Source organism: Poecilia formosa, unplaced genomic scaffold (assembly GCF_000485575.1).
Source record: "Poecilia formosa unplaced genomic scaffold, Poecilia_formosa-5.1.2 Scaffold415, whole genome shotgun sequence".
In the NCBI taxonomy this organism is placed as follows: Eukaryota; Metazoa; Chordata; class Actinopteri; order Cyprinodontiformes; family Poeciliidae; genus Poecilia; species Poecilia formosa.
Window position 1 is genome coordinate 313,372 of NW_006800354.1, and position 22,538 is coordinate 335,909.

The 22,538-nt window shown below is 39.0% G+C and overlaps 1 protein-coding gene across 1 annotated transcript in view; it reads right to left on the reverse strand.

Annotated features, from left to right (window-relative positions):
- Nucleotides 1-22,538, reverse strand: part of LOC103155186 (dynein heavy chain 8, axonemal) — a 38,803-nt gene that overhangs the window by 4,078 nt on the left and 12,187 nt on the right. The window contains exons 26-82 of the mRNA XM_016663337.1: nt 22,013-22,173; nt 21,653-21,779; nt 20,774-21,009; nt 20,356-20,460; nt 20,146-20,259; nt 19,985-20,047; nt 19,450-19,550; nt 19,178-19,315; nt 18,843-19,083; nt 18,544-18,743; nt 17,113-17,266; nt 16,858-17,021; nt 16,636-16,738; nt 16,082-16,186; nt 15,588-15,749; nt 14,788-15,012; nt 14,524-14,696; nt 14,249-14,427; nt 13,987-14,174; nt 13,807-13,893; nt 13,612-13,719; nt 13,391-13,525; nt 13,118-13,279; nt 12,783-13,029; nt 11,292-11,533; nt 11,040-11,180; nt 10,728-10,959; nt 10,238-10,380; nt 9,971-10,105; nt 9,751-9,873; nt 9,421-9,634; nt 9,219-9,328; nt 8,974-9,137; nt 8,701-8,890; nt 8,489-8,611; nt 8,272-8,402; nt 7,541-7,694; nt 7,226-7,390; nt 6,840-7,066; nt 6,609-6,727; nt 6,300-6,403; nt 5,457-5,633; nt 5,079-5,246; nt 4,728-4,943; nt 4,049-4,186; nt 3,628-3,755; nt 3,336-3,504; nt 3,094-3,249; nt 2,849-3,004; nt 2,085-2,267; nt 1,842-1,947; nt 1,509-1,761; nt 1,231-1,421; nt 1,027-1,148; nt 843-958; nt 550-752; nt 134-207 (exon numbers count right to left, since the gene is read on the reverse strand). Of these exons, the coding sequence (XP_016518823.1) occupies nt 134-207; nt 550-752; nt 843-958; nt 1,027-1,148; nt 1,231-1,421; nt 1,509-1,761; nt 1,842-1,947; nt 2,085-2,267; nt 2,849-3,004; nt 3,094-3,249; nt 3,336-3,504; nt 3,628-3,755; nt 4,049-4,186; nt 4,728-4,943; nt 5,079-5,246; nt 5,457-5,633; nt 6,300-6,403; nt 6,609-6,727; nt 6,840-7,066; nt 7,226-7,390; nt 7,541-7,694; nt 8,272-8,402; nt 8,489-8,611; nt 8,701-8,890; nt 8,974-9,137; nt 9,219-9,328; nt 9,421-9,634; nt 9,751-9,873; nt 9,971-10,105; nt 10,238-10,380; nt 10,728-10,959; nt 11,040-11,180; nt 11,292-11,533; nt 12,783-13,029; nt 13,118-13,279; nt 13,391-13,525; nt 13,612-13,719; nt 13,807-13,893; nt 13,987-14,174; nt 14,249-14,427; nt 14,524-14,696; nt 14,788-15,012; nt 15,588-15,749; nt 16,082-16,186; nt 16,636-16,738; nt 16,858-17,021; nt 17,113-17,266; nt 18,544-18,743; nt 18,843-19,083; nt 19,178-19,315; nt 19,450-19,550; nt 19,985-20,047; nt 20,146-20,259; nt 20,356-20,460; nt 20,774-21,009; nt 21,653-21,779; nt 22,013-22,173 (8,951 nt within the window). The remainder of the gene's footprint in view (nt 1-133; nt 208-549; nt 753-842; nt 959-1,026; nt 1,149-1,230; nt 1,422-1,508; nt 1,762-1,841; nt 1,948-2,084; nt 2,268-2,848; nt 3,005-3,093; nt 3,250-3,335; nt 3,505-3,627; nt 3,756-4,048; nt 4,187-4,727; nt 4,944-5,078; nt 5,247-5,456; nt 5,634-6,299; nt 6,404-6,608; nt 6,728-6,839; nt 7,067-7,225; nt 7,391-7,540; nt 7,695-8,271; nt 8,403-8,488; nt 8,612-8,700; nt 8,891-8,973; nt 9,138-9,218; nt 9,329-9,420; nt 9,635-9,750; nt 9,874-9,970; nt 10,106-10,237; nt 10,381-10,727; nt 10,960-11,039; nt 11,181-11,291; nt 11,534-12,782; nt 13,030-13,117; nt 13,280-13,390; nt 13,526-13,611; nt 13,720-13,806; nt 13,894-13,986; nt 14,175-14,248; nt 14,428-14,523; nt 14,697-14,787; nt 15,013-15,587; nt 15,750-16,081; nt 16,187-16,635; nt 16,739-16,857; nt 17,022-17,112; nt 17,267-18,543; nt 18,744-18,842; nt 19,084-19,177; nt 19,316-19,449; nt 19,551-19,984; nt 20,048-20,145; nt 20,260-20,355; nt 20,461-20,773; nt 21,010-21,652; nt 21,780-22,012; nt 22,174-22,538) is intronic.

The following is a 22,538-nucleotide window of genomic DNA, read 5'->3' on the forward strand; positions in this document are numbered from 1 at the left end:
TTATTACGTGTCTATCTTATCTTGGTAAATATATTCCCAAAAGATCTGTAAATCTTAAGATGCATTTCCAAAATTCTCTGAGCAGTTAGCTAACCTGCAGTTGAAGGCAATATCCAACATAGAGCATACATACCTCCGTCATTGACGTCTTGATAAGCTTCCTTGCATGAACCTCTTGTCCTTGTCCCATTGATATTGCTCTGCAGTCTATAAAACACAATATGTACGTGGGCAAAACTCATCAGACTATTTGCATTGCAATTTTCTAGTTTTATCACCCACCCATCAAGCTTCAATCAATCAGTTAATCAAGTTTATTTGCATAGCACATTTAATCAGGAAGGCTGTTTGAGGTGCTTTGCATAACAAAAACAGAAAATTACAAAGTTAGTCAATGTTATTATCATAATTAAGCCGATTAATCAGTTCAGCCCTGAAAAGGAATCTACTTGAAGTGTCAATGTGGTCAAAATAATGTTATGACATGCTGTTTTAGGGATAATACAGGAAGCTACAAATATCCACACCTAGCAGGAGAGGAGGACTCACCAAGTTCGAGTCTTTTGGCAAGGGCTTCAATCTGATCAGTGGGATCGGAGCCCATAGAGAGGAAGCAAATTAGCGGTGTGCGAGCATCACTTTCCTCCCATGTGCCGTGAAGATTCAAGATCACAGGTTCGGCAAATCTGGCACCCATTGAGTCTTCCACATACTTCATGGCTTGAGACAAGGTTCGATCAGGGCACCAAGATCTGCAGTATGAAAAGGGATAACTGTGCTGTGTTGCATTTCATGTCTGAATGCATACAAAAGAGGCTAGCCTCAAAAAAAAAAAATCCCACCTTATTAGCAAAAGTTTGTGGAAGACGTCAACATAGTTGTATCCATCAGGTATCACACCTTCTTCTGGAGCATCGAGATTTAGCCAATGTTTCCAGCTTTTCTCACTTTGGGACACCTACAAAACACACCACTGTCAGCACCGATACAGTACGAGCTACAAGAGATTCAGGAGTAGGGCCTTGCCTGGTTTATGATATTAGCAAACTGTGACAGTTTGCTGAGTTCCACCAGGTTCAGCCACACCATATCCAGTATCCATTTAAATGGCTTCGGAGGGCAGGTCTTTAAGTCTAGAGCTGCACCACCTTTATGTGTTTCCAGAGATATTATTACGGTTATATAACAGCATATCATAACAGATAGACCAACTAATGACTGTTCTCATACCTTTAATCAGTATCTGAAACTTGTTGTGTTCGATTTTGTTATTCTGCAAGTCAATCTTCAGAGTCAACAAGAGCGTGAAGACAAACTTGTGGTTTTCATAAAGGCCTCTGATTGTGTATTTGAACACCTCAAAAGTCAAATATTCAATGATGTTTGCAATTCGAGTCTGGGTTTTGGAGGACTTTTCAGACCTGCAAAGGCACAGTCAATAAATACTGAAAGCATGTGCTAAATAAATAAGGTTTGCTATGCAAAGACCAGTCTTGGCGAACGCTTACCTTTCAAGGGATATGTCGAATACTTTGAGGAACTGACCCAGGGAGGTCTGGTACATGACATTGACCATGCTCATCTCTGTGATGAGGAAGTAAAGAATGCTGCCGCGGGAGGCAACGGGACGATATTCCGCCTGAGCCAAATTGATTTTTGCCTCAGCTTCTGCCGCCACACTTAGCTTTTCACTAACTTTGGCAGCAGTTTGCTTGGTTGTTCGCAGGATGCCGATCATGGACTCATCATCAACCAGCGAACCTTTAGTCACAAAAGCGCAAACAATCCATCGGGAATGAGTCAAAACTCTTACGAGACGCGTACACCGACAGCTGTACTACCTTTAGTGGAGCTGAGTTTGTACAGCAGGTTGTCTTCCAGTTCCTGCATCCTTCTCTTATTGGCGGTTACGTCCTCCATCAGCTTCAGTCTTTCTGCTTCTAGTTCCTGTTCAACAAAATCCAACCAGAGGTCAGCGTGTGTTACAGCAATGCTCTAGTAAGAATGACACTTTTTTTTTTTTTTTTATCAGCAAGACATTTTAAAATGGAACAAAAACGCTAATAAACAAAGCATGCACTCACTTGTTTCTCCTTGAGGATGACTCGCCCTAGCAGCTGGTTCTCCAGGCCTTTCATGTTGACAGTGAAATCAATGATAGACGTCCTGGCACTGACTTCTGGGGTGTATGCCGGGTTCGGCAGTTTGGTGGTTATATACAGCCGGAAACTATCCATTATACTTATCTCTTTGTCGCCGACTTTAACCTAAACCAAGATGGATCGAAGAAGTCAAGAGTGGAAACATTTTTTAACTTTTATAAAAATGTTTTATTTTTTTTTGTAAAACTTTTACTATGTCATAACAGTATAACAAGAGACAGAATCTGAAAAATAGACCTCCTCTGCCTCCTACTGTTGTCCTACTGCCATCTACAGAAATGCACAGCTCCCATACCAACCAATCAGAGCCAGGTGGATTTTAGAACTGGTAGGTAACAACTTAACTTAGTGTTACAAGAAAACTGTCTGCTATCATCGACGGCAGCCATGCTAACGAGCGAGTGTTCAAAGAAGGCTCTGATGTGGGGAAGAGGCTGTACGGCAGCAGAGAGCAAGGGGGAGGGTTTGAGGAGCACATACACGAGAGAGATTAGCAGCGCTAACAACCTCATCTTGACCGAGCGGTGCATTTCTGCAGATAGCTGTTGGACCACAGGGAGGAGGCAGAGGAGATCCAGTTTCTATCTCATATTAGAGAAAATTTTAACAAGTGTGTGAAATACTTTTTTTTTAAATAAAAGTGACCAAATGCAGATATAATGCACATAATCATGATAACTGAATACCTTAAAACTGGTCCCAGATTTAATGAAGTTTCTCTCAAGCACATTATCCAGGGCTGGGTCAAGCTCTTCAAATATATCTGCAATGAGCAGCGGACGCCCCAGAGAAAGACAGTCTTCCAAATGTGTACGGAAGAACTTGTGGTTGAGGGATGTGACCTGGACAAAAGATCAGAGTTTCACTAATCAGGGTGACCAAAGGGGGGAGAAAAAAAATCTACACAATTTAATTTGATTTGGCTGCTTACTTGAAGCTCATTTTCCGCTTCTTTCTTTTTAATCCATGACCTTCCTTGTGTCTGGGGATCTATAAGGAGGGGATATCTCGTTGCTTTGGTGACAACAATGCCATTCTGAACGGACAAGTCGTCTCCTGGAAGTCCCTGGAGGTTCCACTCGCTTATCTTAAAAGACGAACAGGAAAGCTTACATGGAGTTTATCTGTAACTGGTATTGACGTAAAATCAAACCAGATGCTCGCCGTCCTTACAGTCGGAGGATCCACCAGGGCAGAGATAATGTTGAGATTTTCTGAGAAGGGGATTTTGTCATTCAGGAGCTCTGCCTGCCAGTCCTTCAGCAACTTGTCGCGGTAACTTTGATTGAACGGCCCGCAGTATGAAAGGAAGCCAGTAAGCTGGAGCACATCCCCAATAAGTCTAAGAGGAAAAAAAAAAGTTCATTTATTTCCTATTTAATGCAATCAGTATTTTTAAGTAAGCCCCTGCCCTTGCAATAATACACTTTACATTGGGAAGACCCATTTTTTCTTTGTGACCTGCCTGTTGATTTGAGCTTTAAACTCTTTGCTCTGCTCTGTCCAGCGAACTTTCTCTCCACTAAGTCCATCGATCAAGGCAGACGCAGCCTGCATTTTATTCCTACACATCTCTGCGTCATCCAACAGGTCCTGAGCACAAAACAATAATTGTCTAAGGGGGAATTTTTCGGCCATAATTCGAGAGCACACGTCTTCAGTCTGAAAGCAGGATTTCATGTCCTTTGTTCTCAAAAAGACAAGTTTTGAGGTTTGAGAAAGCACGGTGACTATTCGAAAGAGAGCAGACATTAAATCCTGCTTTCAGTCTGAAAATGTGTGCTCTTGGATTATGGCAGAAAAATTCCCCCATAGTGCTCATAATTAATTAATTAATTTTTTACACTGTGTTAAATGCAAACTTTATTTTGAAGCGTCGATAATACCTGTTTCTCCTTCATGGCAGCATCACATTTAGCCTTGACTTTGTCAAACTCTGCTTGCTTCTCAGCCAGCGTGGCCTCAGCGTTGCGCAGCTCGTTGTTAGCGATGTTTAGGCGGTTCTCTTGAATGGCCAGGTTGGCCTGGACAAAAAAACAACAGCACAACTTAAGAAAAAAAAGCAGGAAGTAGGGAATACCAGATTTTTTTTTTAAGTCCAAGTCTATTTTTTTATACATAACATTGCATAAACATCGTACACCCCTTGAACATTTCAACATTTTGTCACAGCTTCCACAAACTAATGTATTTTAAGGTGTTTGAAGGAGAGGTAAAACTACTTTCAGATATAAGAACAGAAGTCCAGTTGCTTGCTACTTAAACATTTGATGTTAAACTTAGTTTATACAAATTTTATGTGATAATTCTTCACATAATAGTATATAATTGTACAGTGAGAGGAAAATTCTGTAAAACATGAAAACGCTGCATAATTTTTCTTGCACTTCACAATTATGCACTACTTGGAAATGGAGCATTACGTAAGGTCTGAGTACAATAAAGTCCCGTTTGTGGTTGAAAAGGTAGGGATCACTTTTGGAAGCCAATCCCAGCTAACTCCTGCGTCTTCTCCCCAATACCCTTAAAATAAGACGTAAAAGCAGAAAATATTCAAAAACTAACCTTGAGCGGCAAAACCTCCTTGTTAATGGAAAAGAACGAGGCCATGGCACGTGTCCATGCGAGCAGACCAGCCACGTTGCCGCACGCTTTCATGGCACTCTCCATTGTGTAGTCCTCCATTTCAAAGTATGGCTGAAGCAGTTCGACTGTTTCATCGTTGATTTGGTCCTTGGGGAATTGCTGAAGGGACGTCAAGAACCCAGGACTACTCAGGAGCTGAAGAGCAGGAAAAAAAACAAAAAACAATCTCATTTGCAAAGATAAACAAGAGGAAACTTCCTAATGCTATTAGTGGACCAGTGTTTTATGTCATTATGTTGTTTAAAAAGAGCACTTGACTTTTCCTTTTACCTTCATTGCTTCTATCCAGGAGGGCTTTATGCAGCGCCGTTCAGGATCAACAGTAACCGGGTCTAACTTTTTGGTGAATAAAATCAGGACACAGTCCATAATCCTCATGATCAAATGAGGAGGCTTAGCCAGTTTTCTCACTGTAGCTATGTCAGCTGGTTTGATGGTCTGTAAAATACAAAAGATTAGCACAATGCTCAAAGTTGTAGATACACAAATAAGTTCAGGTACAGAAAACACAGCCTGATTTTCAGTCGTACAACAACAACCAGACTATTAGCGTGAACACCTCATTTAAAAAATAAAATAAAATAAAAAATCTGTCAAGAGTGAGTAAGTTGTGAAGAGAGTCCCCGGTTTAAGTCACAGAGATCTCACATTCAGTGCAGCTGTTGCTTCTTCCAAAGCTGGCCTGGCTGCCTCCAGTTTGCCCTCAGCTACGGCTTTCTCCTTCTCAATTCCATCCACAAGTCTCTGGGCTCTATCCCTCACAACCTGGACCTCATTCTTCACTTTGGTAGCCGCTTCAGCACTAACCGTCACCTCTGCTAACACCTATTTTTAAATGCAAAAAAAAAAAGTCACGTGGCATGAAATTAAAACCTCAGGATGTTTTTTTTTTAGTTTTTTTTTTTACATAGTCTTCTTACAAGACACAACCTTAATAAACGATGATGAAAGACCAAAAATAAATAAATAAATAAATTGCAATAATTTGTCTACATATTAATAACAGACATGTCCAAACTCACGATTTAAAAGTATTTTAAAACATTTAAGACAGTTGCCTTACGGAGGGTTGATCTGGGCTTGTTTTGGAGAACGTGGGCACCTCGCAGTCGACCATAAACTTGTCTGAAGCTAAATCTAAATTCATAAACCAACCTATAACCGATTAGCTCAAAAAGAAACGACAAAAGTGTTGCTGTAAGGGCCCAGCTAAAGTTCTGATACTCGAAACGCTGTTAAGACATCTATATTTGAAGAATCTCCGGTTATCATTCCAACGTTGTGAAGCAGAGTAAGTAAAAAATTATTACATTACAACGTGGCGGTATTATAGATTGATTAATACTACTTAAAGCTGCTGCTGCTGATGGCGTGTGTTCAGCAAGCCTTAAATCAGAGGCTGTACTTGAGCCTGTATGATGACAGACAACCAGTATGTGTACATTTTTCCGTTCCTGCAGGGCACAAGAGGTCGGCCTGTTCATCATTTACCTCATCTGCTTTGATAGATGCTATAGCCAGCTCTTTCTCCTTCACTTCAAGATCTTTTGATAGTTGAGCCACAGACTCACTGGCCTCCTTCAGTTTTCCTAAACCTGTAAATATTAATAAAAATCCATCCTGAGTCATTTAAAAAAAAACAAAAAAACTTTTAGCAGTATTTATACATGCAAATTTGAATTCATTAAACTGTCTTCTAGAAGTTCAAAAGGTGAAGCTCATCCATAATAAACTTATTAAAAGCATGTATTTCTGTTAAGTAGCAAGGAGCAGTCTCGCCCAGCTTCTTAAACGTCTTACCAACATTCATGCGCTCTGCCAGAGTGTTGATGAATTCGTGCTTTTCGGTGTACAACGATTTATAACCATTTATGAAAGAGAGGTAAGACTTTGGGGTCACGTGAGTTCTTCTGCGGAAGCTGAAAAATGAAAAAAAAAAGCTTTGAGATCGTGCAACTTTATCCAACAAATATTTCAAGAACACGTAAAGTAAATGTTATTTGTGTGAATGTAAGAGACAAATGTGAAAACCTTTCAAAGTAACTTTCACAAGCATTAGAGACTCTGTCGTGGTATGTTCCCATGGTGGTCATCATTGCAGTCTTGACAGTGGGAGAACAAACCATTGGGAACTCTGACAGTAAATAGGTGGACACAGCTACCAGGGCCTCACTGGGCCAAGGGCTGTACCAGTCCATTGTACAGCCAGATATCAAGCCTGGAAACTTCTGACACCTGGACCGAAACTTCTGTCCCACCTATTAAAAAAAAACAAAAAACAAAAAAAAAACATTTGGAATGAAATGAAAACAATTTAGGTAGTGCTGTAGTTTTCAAATTGTGTGAGAAACAACAAAAATGAAATAAAATTTAAAAGATTGTGAAAACGTCTGCTACTTTTAATGATTTTAACTTACTGGTGAGAAGCAAAGAACAACGTGCAGATTCTTTTTCGCCCGCGCTATGAAGTACTCATAAAGGTTGTCGAAGGTTGGTGGGGTGCGAGGAAACTCCTTTTTCATGACTCCAACGAGGTTTTGGGTGATCTCTTGAATCTCGTCTTTTGCGAAAAGATTGGAGACCTGCAGGCAGGTTTATTTAGCACAAAATCAACCGGACTGAAAGCCAAAACTTACATCTTAGAATCGAAAAAAATTCTCTTACAGAATTAAAGTACTTGACATGAAACTTCAAAAATATTCCAAGGTCTTGCAATCATTGCGGGATCTCACCTCTCCTGAAGAAAGCACGTTGTTCAGGTGTTCGAGGAAGGCTTCGTCTTTGATTTCGTTGTCGGTGAAAATGAAGGTGATGCCTTTGCCGTCACCTCCAGCCACTTTGTACAACACTTTGAGGTCATCGTTGAAATTATTCATGTTGTACGATCTTTCGAAAAGCAAACGACAAATATTCAGGAATAGTCCGACCTCTGGTTGGACTAAAACAGAGGCGTCCACGTTCTTTTGTCACATAGGCCAAAATTGAGTCAAAAGTACTTACGGGCCAAGAAAATAATGATAACAATTATTTTTTGTTTGTTTGTTTTGTTTTTTACAACATGGATATTATTTATCGTAGATCCGGGACTTAAAAGGAACGTAACAAATTTGTTGCTCTACTGAACAAATTTATTTCCAGTAATAAGAACAGGATTTGGGTCACTTTCTTTGAAAACACTTTATGTATTCAGCCAAGTTTAATCAATTCAATAAAAGCTTATTTGGGTGCAGCAAAGTTGGCTTTTTAACAAGAGACTCTGGATAGACCTGGTTCTACTTATTATAAAAAACTTGGTTGTAAAAATACAAAATCTTTGTATCGTACTTAACAGCTTTCATTGTATGAAAATGACGTGTAATTATTTTAGCCTGATTTCAAAGTTGTATTCTTTTTTTAATTTGCAGCTGGGGGCCGAACAAAATCGCGCCATTCGGCCCTGGTTTAAAATGTTTACTGTTTTCACCTGGTCAGCGTGATCTGGAAGACGCTGTATCCGGCTATGAATGAAGCCAGCCGAGCAAGACTTTGTTTCCCAGATCCTCCAACACCCACAAGCAGAGCATTTCCATTGTCAGTGCGAATAATCCGTGAAACCTAAAGAAGGGCAACTCTCAAGTTAGCATTGTCCAATAAGCTGCCATTGAAAGACTTCCATCTCTGATGCTGGTTTTAAATCTGACCTTGACAAGGTGAGTCATTGCATCTTTGAAGAAAACCAGATCGAGGCTCAGGCCTTTTATTATCTCATTGTGCTGAGCCTGGTACATCTTCAGCTTGTCTGACAAGAACTCAAAATCTGGCACCTAAAAAATTGTTAATTCACACAGATCATGGGTGACAATTTTCATCTTACAACACCACCAAGAACAGTGATTAAAAACTGGCTCCATACCAGTTCATAAATTTTAGGCGCTTCAAAAGTGGCATCCTCGTCTTCTTCTCCTGTCGGCTCAGGTGCGTCGCGGAGGAAGTCCACAAAATATGGCTCGGGATGAAGTCCATGGGTAAGGTTCGAATCAATGTCTTGGATCGCACGGCATAATTTCTCCTCAAACCACTCTTTGTCTTTCTCGTTAATAAACCTGCAATGAAACTATATCTTAGGGCTTTTTATTTTCTAACTTTTGGCTTTCGAGTGGGGATCCAGAGAAAGTGAGCACACTACCTGTCAGCTATCACCCTGGTACATTCGCTCTTAAAAAGAGCCAACAGTGTGGGGATGTTGTAACACTCCGGTGCTTTGACGTTTAACATTCCTTGCCAAATTCTGGACAAATCCCTCAGATTGAAGATGTAGTGGAACTTCGATGGTGTGGGGAGCATTTTTATCTTAATGTGACAACATCATACAGTGTCATATCAGTATTAATAAAATAGCTTCCTGCATTAAAACTCAAACAAAGCACTGACCTTTGTCCACTGCCAAAGAATCCGTCCAGCAGGCACTAGACGTTTGATCATGTCTGATATACTTTGCTTGAAATGCCTGCATTCATGGAAATATCCGCAGCCAATTATGCCTAAACAACCAGGAATTGGCAAAAATGTTAAATGTCCAAAATAAAATAAAATGAAGGAAATAAATGCGATGGGAGTCCTCCCAAAAAGCTACCGAAGATCTTGTCGATGGAGTTGTTGGATGGCAGAGTGCAGTTAAAGATGGTAAACTGCCTCTTCAGTCTTTCTGGGATGTCGTTTCTTCCACCACCAGGGTGAATCATGGCAGCCAGAATCTGTACATCCTCAACAATCGTGAAATCTCCAGGTTTGTCAAGGTTGTACATGCCACTCATTTCCATCATCTGGCGCACAATTTCGTTGGTGATCTGGTTGGATGATGCCGTTAAAAAAGAAAGAAAAAAAAACAAGAAGAAGAAAGAATTCTGTATTTCTGAACTGACTCAGCAGGAAACACTGGAAAAGAAGCAAACATTTGCAAGACCTGATCTCCCCATTTGTTGACAACAGGCATGTTTATGTCATCAACGAAAACAGCCATTCGTCGTCCGCCCGGTGGCCCGTAGGTGCTGCCAATTCGTTTCTCAATGTAACTTTCAATTGTTCGCTGCAAGTAGAAAACGAGCATGTGCAAAAATAAAGAACAACAACAACAAAAAAACCCTATAAAATTCAACCATAACGTAAAAAAAAATATATTAGACCTGAAACATTATGGGCTCCGTGGCAGAGGAGAAATTCAGCGATTTGAAGAGGTCTGTCTCAGGATCAAACTTCTTTGCATAGGCTTTGATCATCACTGTCTTTGCTGTGCCTTGCTCCCCAATGAGCAGAACAGCCTAAATGTATAAAATATTGTTGTCTTACACCCATATATATATATATATATATATATATATATATATATATATATATATATATAAAACAGATTTGAATGGGGAAAACTGCCTTTTAAAAGCAGCAGGTATTACCTTGCGTTGCTTTGCAATAGTTTCTAGCAAGAACGAGGTTCTTGTGTTGTCCACATTTGGCACGAGAATGGAAGTGTAGTCGGGCACGTCGTCAGTAGGATAGACGTACTCCCCAACGTGTTTGTTCCAGTGACACCATTCTCCTAAAACAAAAGTTGTCATCCACGCATTTAAACCTCATTTGATTGTACAAATGAAAAAGTACCTTTTACAATTTTCCAAATAGAGTTACGAGCTACTGCTTCCAGCTACTGCTGGAAAGTGTGTTATTGTGAGCAAGTAAAAATCGATGGATGATGTTGATACAGTAGCCTTTAAGACTGTAGGAACCTGAAACCTATCCTAGCTGGTAAAAGGCAGAAACACTGGAGAAACAGCCACCCGTGACCCCAAAGGGAGTAATTTGACAAAAATGCAAAGACCAAGAACAATGGAGGTCACACAGTCTCGCCACAAATCTACATAACTTATTTTACATACTCCGGCTTACCGTTAGTGTCGACCATGTACTCAAATATAGTCTCTCCTTCCTTTGACATAGGCAAATCAATCTTGCTTTCATGACCTCTCATGTACTCTTCTAGTTTGTCCCTGCCGTCTAATTCCAAAATGGCTCCAACGCTCCACATCAAACAAAAGACAAAGATGCGCTCAAGGTGCTTGCTTCCAGCAAAGCCCGGTACTTCCTTGGCTGGCAGAAAACCTTCCAGTAGGTTAACCGACTGAAGGAAAAGAAGTATATCCAAATGAGCATAAAGCGTTACGCTAAATTACCTTGTAATTGTTTCTGTGAAATACGTGCCTGCATGATATAGTTGCACTCCAAAAGCTCCATTTTAGGTTTAAGATTTTGCTTCATGAACAAGTAAAGGTCAGCAAATATTTTGTCATATAAACTCAAAATGCTTTGCGCTTCGCTTGCGCTGCGTTTTTTGGCCCAGCCCTACAAAACAAAGACCTTTTTCAACTAATCAATCCACATGTTATGTACCGTTGTTCCTCTTTGGGTTTTATGAACATGCAATTGCTATGATTTGAATAAAATGAGCTGTACCTGGAGTATTGGTTGCCAGCTGAGAGCAGAGGAGCTCATGAACACCATACCGACCCGGGAGACGGTGGCAGGAGAGGCATTGTCCATGTTGTGCACCTCGAACACCAGCTTGCAGGTTGGCGACATAGTGATGCGGTCTCCATTAGCGAGGGTCAGAGTTTTGTTATCGTCCAGCACAGAGTTCAGATTCTCGATCCATATGGCATCCACAGGGCCATCTAAGACAATCCATATGGCTTCTCCTAAAAGTATATAATCCACAATCTATACTTTGTTTTTGTTTTGTTTTTTTAAAGTTGATTATATAACATGTCTTCTGGGTATTTAGCTATGCAACCCGCCTTTCGACCATTGACCGCTGGAAACAGGTACCAGCACCCTTCGTGACCCCACTAGGATAATGGATTGATAGTTATACAAGCAGTAATGTACAGAACACATCTGTGATTACTGCATAGAGTAATTAAGGGATTTTTAAAAAATCAAAACAACCTTGTAATATCTACAAAGGTGACCTTCAGTAAATAATGCTGCAGCATTGTTTGGTGATGCATATAATTTGACCTCTTGACAAGTCCAGCTGCCTTAGATAGTTTGGACATGCAGAAAGTTATTTGGATGTTGCACATTAAGTTCATTTGATTTTGGTCTACTCTTGTGTGTCGTGAAGGATTCTTGATTTGTTAAGGCAAAAAAAAAAAAAAAAAGAAATTTGGTCAATGTAACAGTTCTTACAAAATTAGACTTCTCATTACATTTCACCATTAAACGTTAGCACTGCTTAGGCTCACAAACAAACAACGGTCAACAACAAGTGCCTTGTAATTTGTTTTGCTTGTAAAATTCAAGCAAAATCAAAGTAAAGGGTGATGGTGGCAGGAGTTTATCGAGTCATCGGTGGGTTGTTGGCCTGAGCGGCACAATGTTTGTCTCCGTCGTCGTGTCCACCCGCCCTGCCAACTGGAGGTTGTCAGAGGGCCCGGAGGTGCTAGTGCAGCGTGTGAATGTGTGGATGAATGGGTGAATGTCTGAATGTAGTGTGAAGTGCTTTGGGGTCCTCTAGACTAGAAAAAGCACTATAATAGTGATTTAAATGGTAACTCTTTTACTACTTGAAGGAGTTGATTGTCACTAGTTGTTCCAGACCTTTAGTCTTATCTAGAACATGAGGTTTGATAACTGCTGAACTACACTATCACGACACTCTGAACTGATAAAAATTCGTTCACCTCGTCACACTGAATTCTTGGACCGGTTGACATGTCACCTAAGATTTATTTGATCAGTGAAAAGATTGATTTCTTTATGTTTAGGCATAAAACCCATGATCAGTTATGCCAGCAAGTGTGGGAAGAGACGAAACAGTGTCTCATATCTAAAATAACACTGACTTTCAAGAGAGCCGTCTTTTTTTTTCTTCTTCTTCTTTACAGAGAATAATTTGTAACATGAGAGATTTTATATTGCACGAGAAATATTTGTGCTGCAAACCCTTTTTGGCTTTGAGCGATCTCCTCCATAGCGTTGAAAAGATTCCATCTGTCCAGTCATTGGTGGCTGCATCCAGGCGGCCAAACATCTGGGGGGCAGTGATTGCCTTGGGGTTCATGCGCATCTCTTTGTGTGGGATCCCACATTCAGTCAATGACCTCTGGAGCATGTTGATAGACGCGGTCTTCCCAGCTCCACTTGGGCCTAAAGTCATCAGACCGTGGCGCACCTGCGCCGTCTCGTACAGCTAACATGAACATTTGAAGCAAAATTTTACGATGAAATGCACAATAATAGAAAAAAAAGTTTCTTATATAACAAGAGCTAAATGATACCTGGACAAGCTTAAGATTCCAAGGTGGGTGGTTGACAAGACCTGCTAGCTCAACTTGATGAGAAACAGCAGCTTGGAGTTCTACATATGTACTTGAATCCAGCTGGATACCAGGGAACAGGTCATTGATAAGGCTAAGGAAGAGGGGCTCATCCTCATCCACCTAAAATAAAGACATATTTATGTGTACAAGACTGAATCTATGCATGTGTATTCACAATACAACAAAATTAAATGAACCACGCCTCTTAGACTTAAACTCTTGGACCCATACCAGTTTGGAGAGATTCATGTCTCGCAGTACCCTCATAACAATGCTGGACTCTGTGTCATCAGGACGAGCTCTTTTACTAGCCCCAAGTGTTCTTAACACAGACAAGATATTCCTTAGTCCAAAGTCATAATGGACCTGACGAGGAAGACAGATTGAGTCCCAAAAAACGGCAGTTATCATGGAAGAAAAGTGTAATTGTGGACAACGTGTAAAGTTCCCACCTGTTTCGTAAGCTGTTCCTCACACAGTTTGTAAAGAACAAAGAATTTTTGAGCTAAAATAACATTTTCGTTGAACCCACAGCTGGCTAGTTTTACTCTCATGATGATCTGTTAAAAGAAAAAAAACAGTGAGGAGACGTTAACCAAAGCGCAAACAGGAGGAGAATTATTTCAGTCAAAACACTCCTAACCCACCTGCCTGTCTGGCACCATCATGGACACAGTCCTGAACTGCACTTTGAGGTTTTCAGGAAGTTCCTGACGACCTGCATATCCAGGGTTCTAAACAAAGAGGTTCCTTAAAAATAAATAAAAAAAACAAAACAAAAAACTGCATAGCAAAGACTTTTCATCTTTTCTTATGATCATTCTTACCATAGTAATAAACAACCCAAACTCTGGATTCAGATCCACACAGTCTCCGTCAGTAAAAATGAAACTGGTTTTGTGTTTCTTGCGTGCCGTCAAAACAATAGAGATCTGTTGAGCAGCAACGGAAAGGACCGGCAGGTCAATTCTGTTGAACTCATCGAAGCAGCCCCAGGAACCCGACTGTGCAAGGCCTAAAAACAGAAAATTGGCACGGATTCAATTTTCACACCATTGCTTGATTAATTCTTTAAATACTTCAAGATACCTTTATATATTCTGCCAAGTCCTCTGAAGTCCATCTGATCTGAGCAGTTGAAAACCACAACGTACTTGCCCAGGCACCGACCCATGTCTTTTGTAGTTTCAGTTTTACCAGTGCCAGCTGGACCAGCAGGGGCTCCCCCCATACTCATGCCTAAAGCCTGGGCCAATGTGATGTAACACCTAGGCAGACAGACGATAAGCAGCTTCTAGATGCAATAAAGATGGAAAAAGTCTCTTAAAAAGTAACTAAACCACATCAAGTCCCTCTTTCCTTGCCTGTCAGTCAAAGGGGTGATGACCAGACGATCTGTGCAGCCGAGAAACTCATTCTGATAAGTAAAGTCAACGTTGGTAATTGACACAACGACTTTGTCTATGTCCTCCTTGAAATAAAACCTGCTCTGCTTGAGCCATTCGAAATCGTTGATGCATCGTATGCGCTTCTTTACCTGGACACAGAGAAGGAGATACAGCTGGACGTGACTCAAAACAAGAAAAACCAAATGGTTGAAGTTAAGAAGAATCATTCAAAGACCTTACCAAGTCATTAAAAATGTCACTTTGGTGTACATGAATTGTGACCAGAGTCTCGTACTTGACCCGATCAAATTTGCTGAGGTTACGTGTGGTTTGTTTAATTAGCACAGAGAGCAGTTCAAGAAATTTGTTCTTCATGAAGGCCATGATCTCCTTGTCAACCTCGGCGGTTAGCAGGGCTTCTTCTGAATCTCTTGTCCAAATCATCTGGATTCCAAGAAGGCCAACCTAGAAGCCAGAGTCAAAGAGCCCACATAAACATATTCATTCTTATCAAAATCAAATACTCGAAAACTACAATGTCTCTCAGCACACTTCCGAGTTTTGGATGTCCCTGATGAAGCAGACAGTGAAAGGATATTATTGCTGGGACAGGAAAAACTGGTTAAGTTTGAGCTAATTTGCCTTTCTTTCATGTAGATTTTTTTTTTTGGAAGTTTCATTGTACACCACGGCTATTTAGTTCAGCATTGTAGTTATTTACTACAACTAAAAATCCAATAAAATCTCACGCAATACTGTCTTCACATGGTCTTGACCTGAGATCTGACAATTTGTCAAAAGCATACAGTGGCAGTTCTTGAATAAATTGTGTCCTGAATAAGCCCCCCAATAAGCCCCCCTCCCCCAACACAACCAAATACAAACCTATTCCCATAAAGCCTACTCTATCTTAAAAACAAAAGAAAGCGTTGGTATCGTGGTACCACCCAGTGGTGTGCCACCCTTTGCAGAAAGCCATATCGTCCATATCAAAAAACCCATCACTGGCAACTTGATATTTCTGTCAAATCACTTCTGACCTGTGCTTGGAAGTTATCAAGAAAAGTAAGCAGATCAAACTCTTCGTCATTTATCTCCCAGTCAGAGGATCTGATGACAGAGTGCAACGAGGACTGCTGTTCCTGCAGCAGCGCACCAAGCCATAGTTCCACTGCTCCCCGAGCCATGACAGCATTGTCCAGCTAAAACCATGAAAAAAATAAAGTTGATGCTATTGTACTGTACTATATGATCAGAGATAAAAAGCTTTAAGTTTCTTTTTGCTTTATATCTCTTCTGACGGTGGAAACTACTACATTTTTAAAACAATTCAAAGCCAAAATCCTTTTTACATAAATCACACAGTGTGATTCAGTGAACATACTTTTTTTACAATAGTTTTTTTACATTAAATGTATTTAAGATCAAAAGCAGTCAACAAAAAACAGACACAAATCTGGATCTCAGTCAGTCTCAGAATTGGAAAAACGATCAAACAAATCACTGAAACTCAATAAATATTGGGTTGACTTACAGGTAATCTCTCCCCCTCCTGTGAGATAACAGTCAAAATCTTATCGTACTCTGACCCATCAAATTCAACTTCATTGACGTTGTCAAAAACTCCAAGAAGATGAGCCTGAAAAATTTGTTTTTAGAGAATACTTTTTACAATAAAAACAATTATGAAAGAACAATTATTATCATTTGCACAGCAGATACATTACAGTAAAAACACATTAGAATTCTTGTGCATTTCTCCAACTCAAGAATAGTAAAGGTTTTTTTTTAAATAAAAATAAATATAAGATAATTATTATCCTACAAATGTTAATTAATATATCAGAAGCAGATAGCTTCCTGATATCTGCCTAAAATAGTTTGGCAGTTATTGAAATTTTGAATTAAATTAGTTTGTTTACAGCATACAACAAAATAATGTTTCCCTACCAGAATGTAAAAAAACAAACAAACAAAAAAAAAAAACAACGTGACATAAAATGAGAACAATAAAATATTCTTCGACAAGGCGCGATTATTGAAAACGTTTAGAAAATCCTTTCTTTATTTCGGCATGTCTGTTCTCACCTGTATTGTGTGAGAATCACTGGCTTGTCCAAGAATTTCCAAAAGAGATGGGTCAGACACGAAGAAGAACCGTGGGAACAGGAGCCTCTTTTTCTCCAGGTAACTGTATAATTAAGAAAGGAATATTTTCAGCACCAGATTACGTTGGTATAGTTAAACTCTGTTCTCATTTTTCTGGGGGAGGAGGCTAATATTGGGGCAAGCTATTTGTAAAATACCTACCCGGCAAGAGATTTCTGACAGAGCTCTAGCTGTTTCTGAAGGTCTGGCAGGAGCTTTCCCAGAGTAGGATCCCCCACGCAGCACTCCACCACATTTGGAAAATTCTGAGCTCGCTTCATGACCTGAAGCCATGCCTTGTCAATATCCTGGAATCGCTTTGCCTCCTGTAATTGCAGAAAAAACGTTAACTTTGCAAAGGGAAGGATTGCAGTTATCATATTTTCAGGTTATGAAGGCAGAAAACATGAACAGCACCTGTGGCAGGTCTTTGGCGATGTCACCCCCTACAAACACAGCTTCCAAATAGATCCACAGGTTTTGCACAATCATCCATAGTTCAATAATTTCCGAAGATGTTGAAAGCTTTGAGACCCAGTCCTGGATCTCTGCTTTGTAGTAGGCGCTGTACCTGTAAAATGAGACGTCACGGATCTTGGTTTAATACTGCTTCAGAATTTGTTTTTTTAAGTCGGGGGAGGCTTTTTCGTTTTTGTAAAGAGCCACAAAAAACAGTTTTGCTGATGACCGGATCATTGGCTTAATTAATTTATTCAAAAACTACATCTTGTAATAAACTCTAAATGTGATTTTAATCAGTGGTCCAACAGAACAATAAAAATAAGAAAAAACATGTTGATTACTGAAATTTTGCATTATCTAACAGTTCCTTTTTAGAAAAGTAAATGTCAAAATTTATGTCAGCAGCCTGTTCTCTATAAACAGAGCCAAGGCTAACAAGACTAAGTTTGCAACAGTTATACTTTTTTCCAATGTTGGCTCTCGAGAGCCAACATTGGTCCACACATTTTGTGACAACATGATAATCTGTTAGAAAAAAAAGGCCACGTTTTTTGTATGTGAAATTACCAATTTATGGCAACAACTAAAGATCCAGATGTGGCCCAGGAACCCTAAAATATCAAGCTCTGCATACAGTCAACACCAGAAAAAGTATTTATACTCTCTCATGCAACATCTCTTACATTAATTCATAATTTCATAAATTTGAAGGTTTAATTCTCCTGGGGTATTCATTGAGTTCATAGAGTTTCCACTTTCAGCTGGTAAGCACTTAGAAGTGTTTTCAAAAGTAACGTTAGCATGTTACATTGTCCTGGTTATGGATCTGGTTGAGGTTTAGTTTTAAAATGATATTACTCATAAGAAACATTATAAACTCAAACCAGCCAAAATAAATTATTTTTTAGTATTAATGTCCGTGATTATCAAACTAGACATGCATTCGAAGGTAGATTTATACTTCCAAAAGTTCATGCAAATTCTTTGAGCATGTCTGTCTTACATAGTGTCGTTTTCACATGGAACACCTTATCAAAAATGCATTGGAGATACATAAGAAGAATACATTTTAAACATCTTCAAGAAGATATTTACACAAAAAAATAACTATACCGAATGATTCTTCTTACTTTTATATTTTGCTGCACTGATTGTGCATTTTTTTTCTGAATATTTGTTTTTTAATGTATTGAAGTGAATGTCCTTTCGTAAAACGCTTTTCGAAATAGCCTTCGTTTTGCTTTGATCCATGGTCTCCATTGTGTATTTGTATCTGTTTATTTTTGCGGTTGTTTCTATTTTTGAATTCGTGCAATCTATGTGTGTTATGTACTTTTAGCTGTTTGTATTAAATGTGTGGACCCCAGTAAGAGTAGACTCACTTACCTATTGCTCAGCAGTGAACCGAGCACCATCAGACTGTCCTCCAGGATGGTAAGAATCTCTGTCGTCTCTGTTCCTCTCAGCATTAGCTCTCCTCTGTTCTTGAAATTCATCAGGCTTAGGTTCTGAACAGCCCACAGCTCTTTCACTTGTATCAACTTGGCCTCAATATCCTTCTCCTTTACAGCTGATATGCAGATATCCTGAGAAAGCAGCAAAACATAGGAGATAAACAGATGAATAAATGCAACCCTTTATCTAAGAATAAAGGAAAAGTAGGTTTATGCAAACTGCAAGCAGACCTCAATATCATCCTTGTAGGTCAAAAGAGGGGCCTCCATGATGTTCTGTAGGGTAAAAGACTCAGACTCCACTTCAAACTCGTGTCCAGTCAACGCTGTGATCCGATCCCAGTGTCTGCGGTTCATAGATTTGTTAGCCATCATTTCAAGTAGAGGGCATGACTCATTGAAATCATCGATGGTCTTCTTTAGGTCAGCGAAGGCCTGCCATTCCTTCAGGGCCTTGGGGAGCTTCCGACACCTACGGGTATAGATAATGCACAGAATACTGTCTGAATATACCAAGAAAGTGAAAAGAAAAGAAAATAAAACAGCTATGATAGTAAATACTTCACCTATTTTGGAAGTCCAAAAGCTCTGCGTTGATCTTCTCAATATCCAAACTTGTCCACAGAATTTTGTAGTACCCATCAATCTTACTCATCACCGCATCATACAGGCCGTACAGTTTTTGAAGCAGATCAAGCTCTTTCCTGTGTGGAAAATTTAAATACACCCATCATCTTGTTGCTTTGAAAGGCTGAATACACTCTAAAATATGCATTTTCGAGACTGAAACAATTTTTTGAAATGCTTTTATGGGTAACGGAAAGAAAGCTTCACCAACTTTTTGAGAAGCAGGCTATCATATTGTGTAACTGGCAAGCCGAGGAGCTGCTCCGCAGAAGTATAGGTGGTGAAATTTTTCCATAGGTCTTCAAATCTTGCCTGAACAAACACAAAAATGTTTAACAGAGGTTATTTAAAAGAAAAGCTAACATTAGATTTAACATCGAGCAGGATACTGATTGGTCACAAGGAATAAAACCTTATAAATTAATTTCAGTTCTTGTTATCCACCTTATACCCGAGTGTGTTGCAATAAGTCTAATTGCGGTAACTTTATGACAGCGGCACCAGCAGCAGAGTAATTTGTTTTGGTCTCTAGGCATTATAACTACAAAGCCAGACCGAAGGAATTTACACTACATATCACATGATCTTGGAATAAGATGGATGCTGTAATAGTTTTCTTTTTTGTTTAATTTTTTTTTTTTTTAGAAATGGGAACAGAAATGTTCAGAACTCTAAATGGGGTGACAAAAAACAAAGTTAAGTGGATCCTAAACCAATTCAAGTTTTCATTTAAATGACAGTGTCACCTGAAATGCTTGAAGCCGCTGGCTAGCCACTTGTGGAGCAATTCCTTGCACCAAAGGACCGTCCTGAAATGAGAGACCAAGAAGTAATATCACACTGAAAGACTATGTGTTGTAATTGAAAGATATTTTGAAAAGAGTTTAAATATATGCAGGTTACTTACATGATCAAATTCTACCATGTAAGTGCCGACATCTTCTTTGAAAACAGTGACACATTCCAGAAGGTCTTGTTTGAAGTTGGGTTGCATAATGATAAGCACCTCCTGGACTGATCTCTAAGAAATGAAAGATTTTTTTTTTTTTTTAGGCCAGCACAGAAAGCATTATAACATCTTAACGAAAATGAATTATTGTTGGTTGGGAGTACGAACAGCTTTAGCCTGAAGTTCTGTGAAGAAAGTGTTCAGGACGCACACCCCCTCAACTTCTTTTTTGGTAATATCTGCTTCGCTTCTGGTCAAAATTTCATAAGCTTCCTGTAAAATATTTTTTGGGGTTTTTTTTTTTAGTAATGACATAGAAAATGGTCAGAATTTATTGAGCATTGTTTCACTGCTTAAATAGACGTATGTGTGAATATATATATGTTTAAATTTCCAATCCACACATTAATTTTCTTTAAAAATGTAGCACCATTTCAGAGGAAACAATCAAGCTTTCCAGCTATATAAGATTTATTTGAACATTGCTATAAGGAAAAACAGCAACAAAAAGCACCAAAAGCAACTTTTCCTTGCTTTTTCTGCTAAGTACATATTTCAATTTAAAAGCGAATTGTGCAGCTCATACCTTGATGTTAATCAGTGTCATGTCAATATGTATTTCTTCCTCACGAAGCTTTGACAGGGTAGCCATTGCCTGACGCGCACCTTCCAGATCCGCCACAGGTTTTGACAGTTGTGCGCCGTATCGGTTTATCGCTATGGCGACGTCGATCTTTTTCTTCTTGTACTTCTCCTTCAGGTATTTACAAATCAGTGTTTTCCAGGCTTTGGTCTCGGCTATCAAGGTCTTCTTAAGAGTGCCTGCATTCACAATAGCACATTCCTCATGGAGAACCTGAACATAATTTACCGCGGAGTTGTTTGATGAAAGTTCTTTCTTACGCTTTAGAACTTAACGAAAACCCGACATCAAACAAGATGATATGTAGTTCTGGATTAGGTGGAAAATATTACATTGTCTAATTCAGAACTAAGCAGCACCTTTTAACTCTGGATTAGATGTTATCACTAGTTACGCTCAGTGTTAACAGTCAGGGTGTTTTTCTTTTACAAGAAGGGAAACGTTTTGAAAGAGCTGATTGGAGAATTTATTTTGTTGATATAAAAGACCATCAAGTGTCCCCAGTTAATGTTGTCAACTTCTGGTTGTCTTCAAATTTCCAGACTACAGCTTCACGGAATATTCACATATAAATTCATTTTATATGTGGATTTCTTAATATAATCTTGTAATCTTACAATAAACATAAAAATATTCTGTTGCAAACTTTTTACATAATGTGTTGGAATCCCACTGGACACTACTGCCCTTATTAATACTTATCTAATGAACTTTCCCTGTGTGTTAGATGTAGTCTAATAACAAATTAAATATGCAATAAAAACAAATTATACCAAGGACATTATCTAGTTACCATCTAAAACAAACCATAAGTAAGTTTACCTGTTGACAGCTCAATACACTCAACATGAATGAGAGGTTGGACAGCTTCGATTTCCTGCTCCACTGAGTCATAGTGCTGGATTTCAGACTTTATCTGGACCAAAGATGGTTTCTTGTCCATAAATTCCTTTAGAAACACATTTAGTTATATTATAAGGAAAAAAAAGTTCTTCTGGTTAAAATTCAACCTGTTATATTTTCAAAGCATTTTTTTCTGTTAACTATATATATTGGCTTAGTTAGTCAATATTCTTGAATGTCGCCCTCATACATTCTGTGAAATAAATTTCCTTAAATACATCCACTTTCGGATGATATTCGGAATTATAAGGATCAACTTAAAAATTAAGGAAAACAAACCTTGACTTTCAGGTTCTTGTCCACGTCCCACAGCATCTGGAATTGACTGAACTTCTTCAGAGCATCAGTGGCTAATGACTTTTGGGTGGTGATGGCAGTTTTTAGAACAGCAATAATCTTTTTAATCTCCTTGTGCTCAAGAACCAAAGGAAAGAAATTCTCTTTTGCTTTTTTGGCATAATGGACAGAAGAATAAAAAGTAGAAAAGCGACAAGCAACATCATTAACCAAATGCATAAGTAAAGTAAAAAAATAAAAATATATGTCATATGTTGTTGAGAACTTATATATACACAATGAATGAAATGACTGAGAATCTAGATGCTGTTAAATATTCACACAAACCTAATTTTTTTTTAAGAAATGGAAAAGAATGGAAAAATGAACTGGAAATACTAAACACTTGAAATGTGCAATTGTGAACATTTTCAGGAGCTGTTTACTGTTCATTTCCATGTGATGTATTTTCTTGGGTTTGCCATATACATTCTGCTAGTGTGAGCTTTGAAAGAAATATCTATATGTA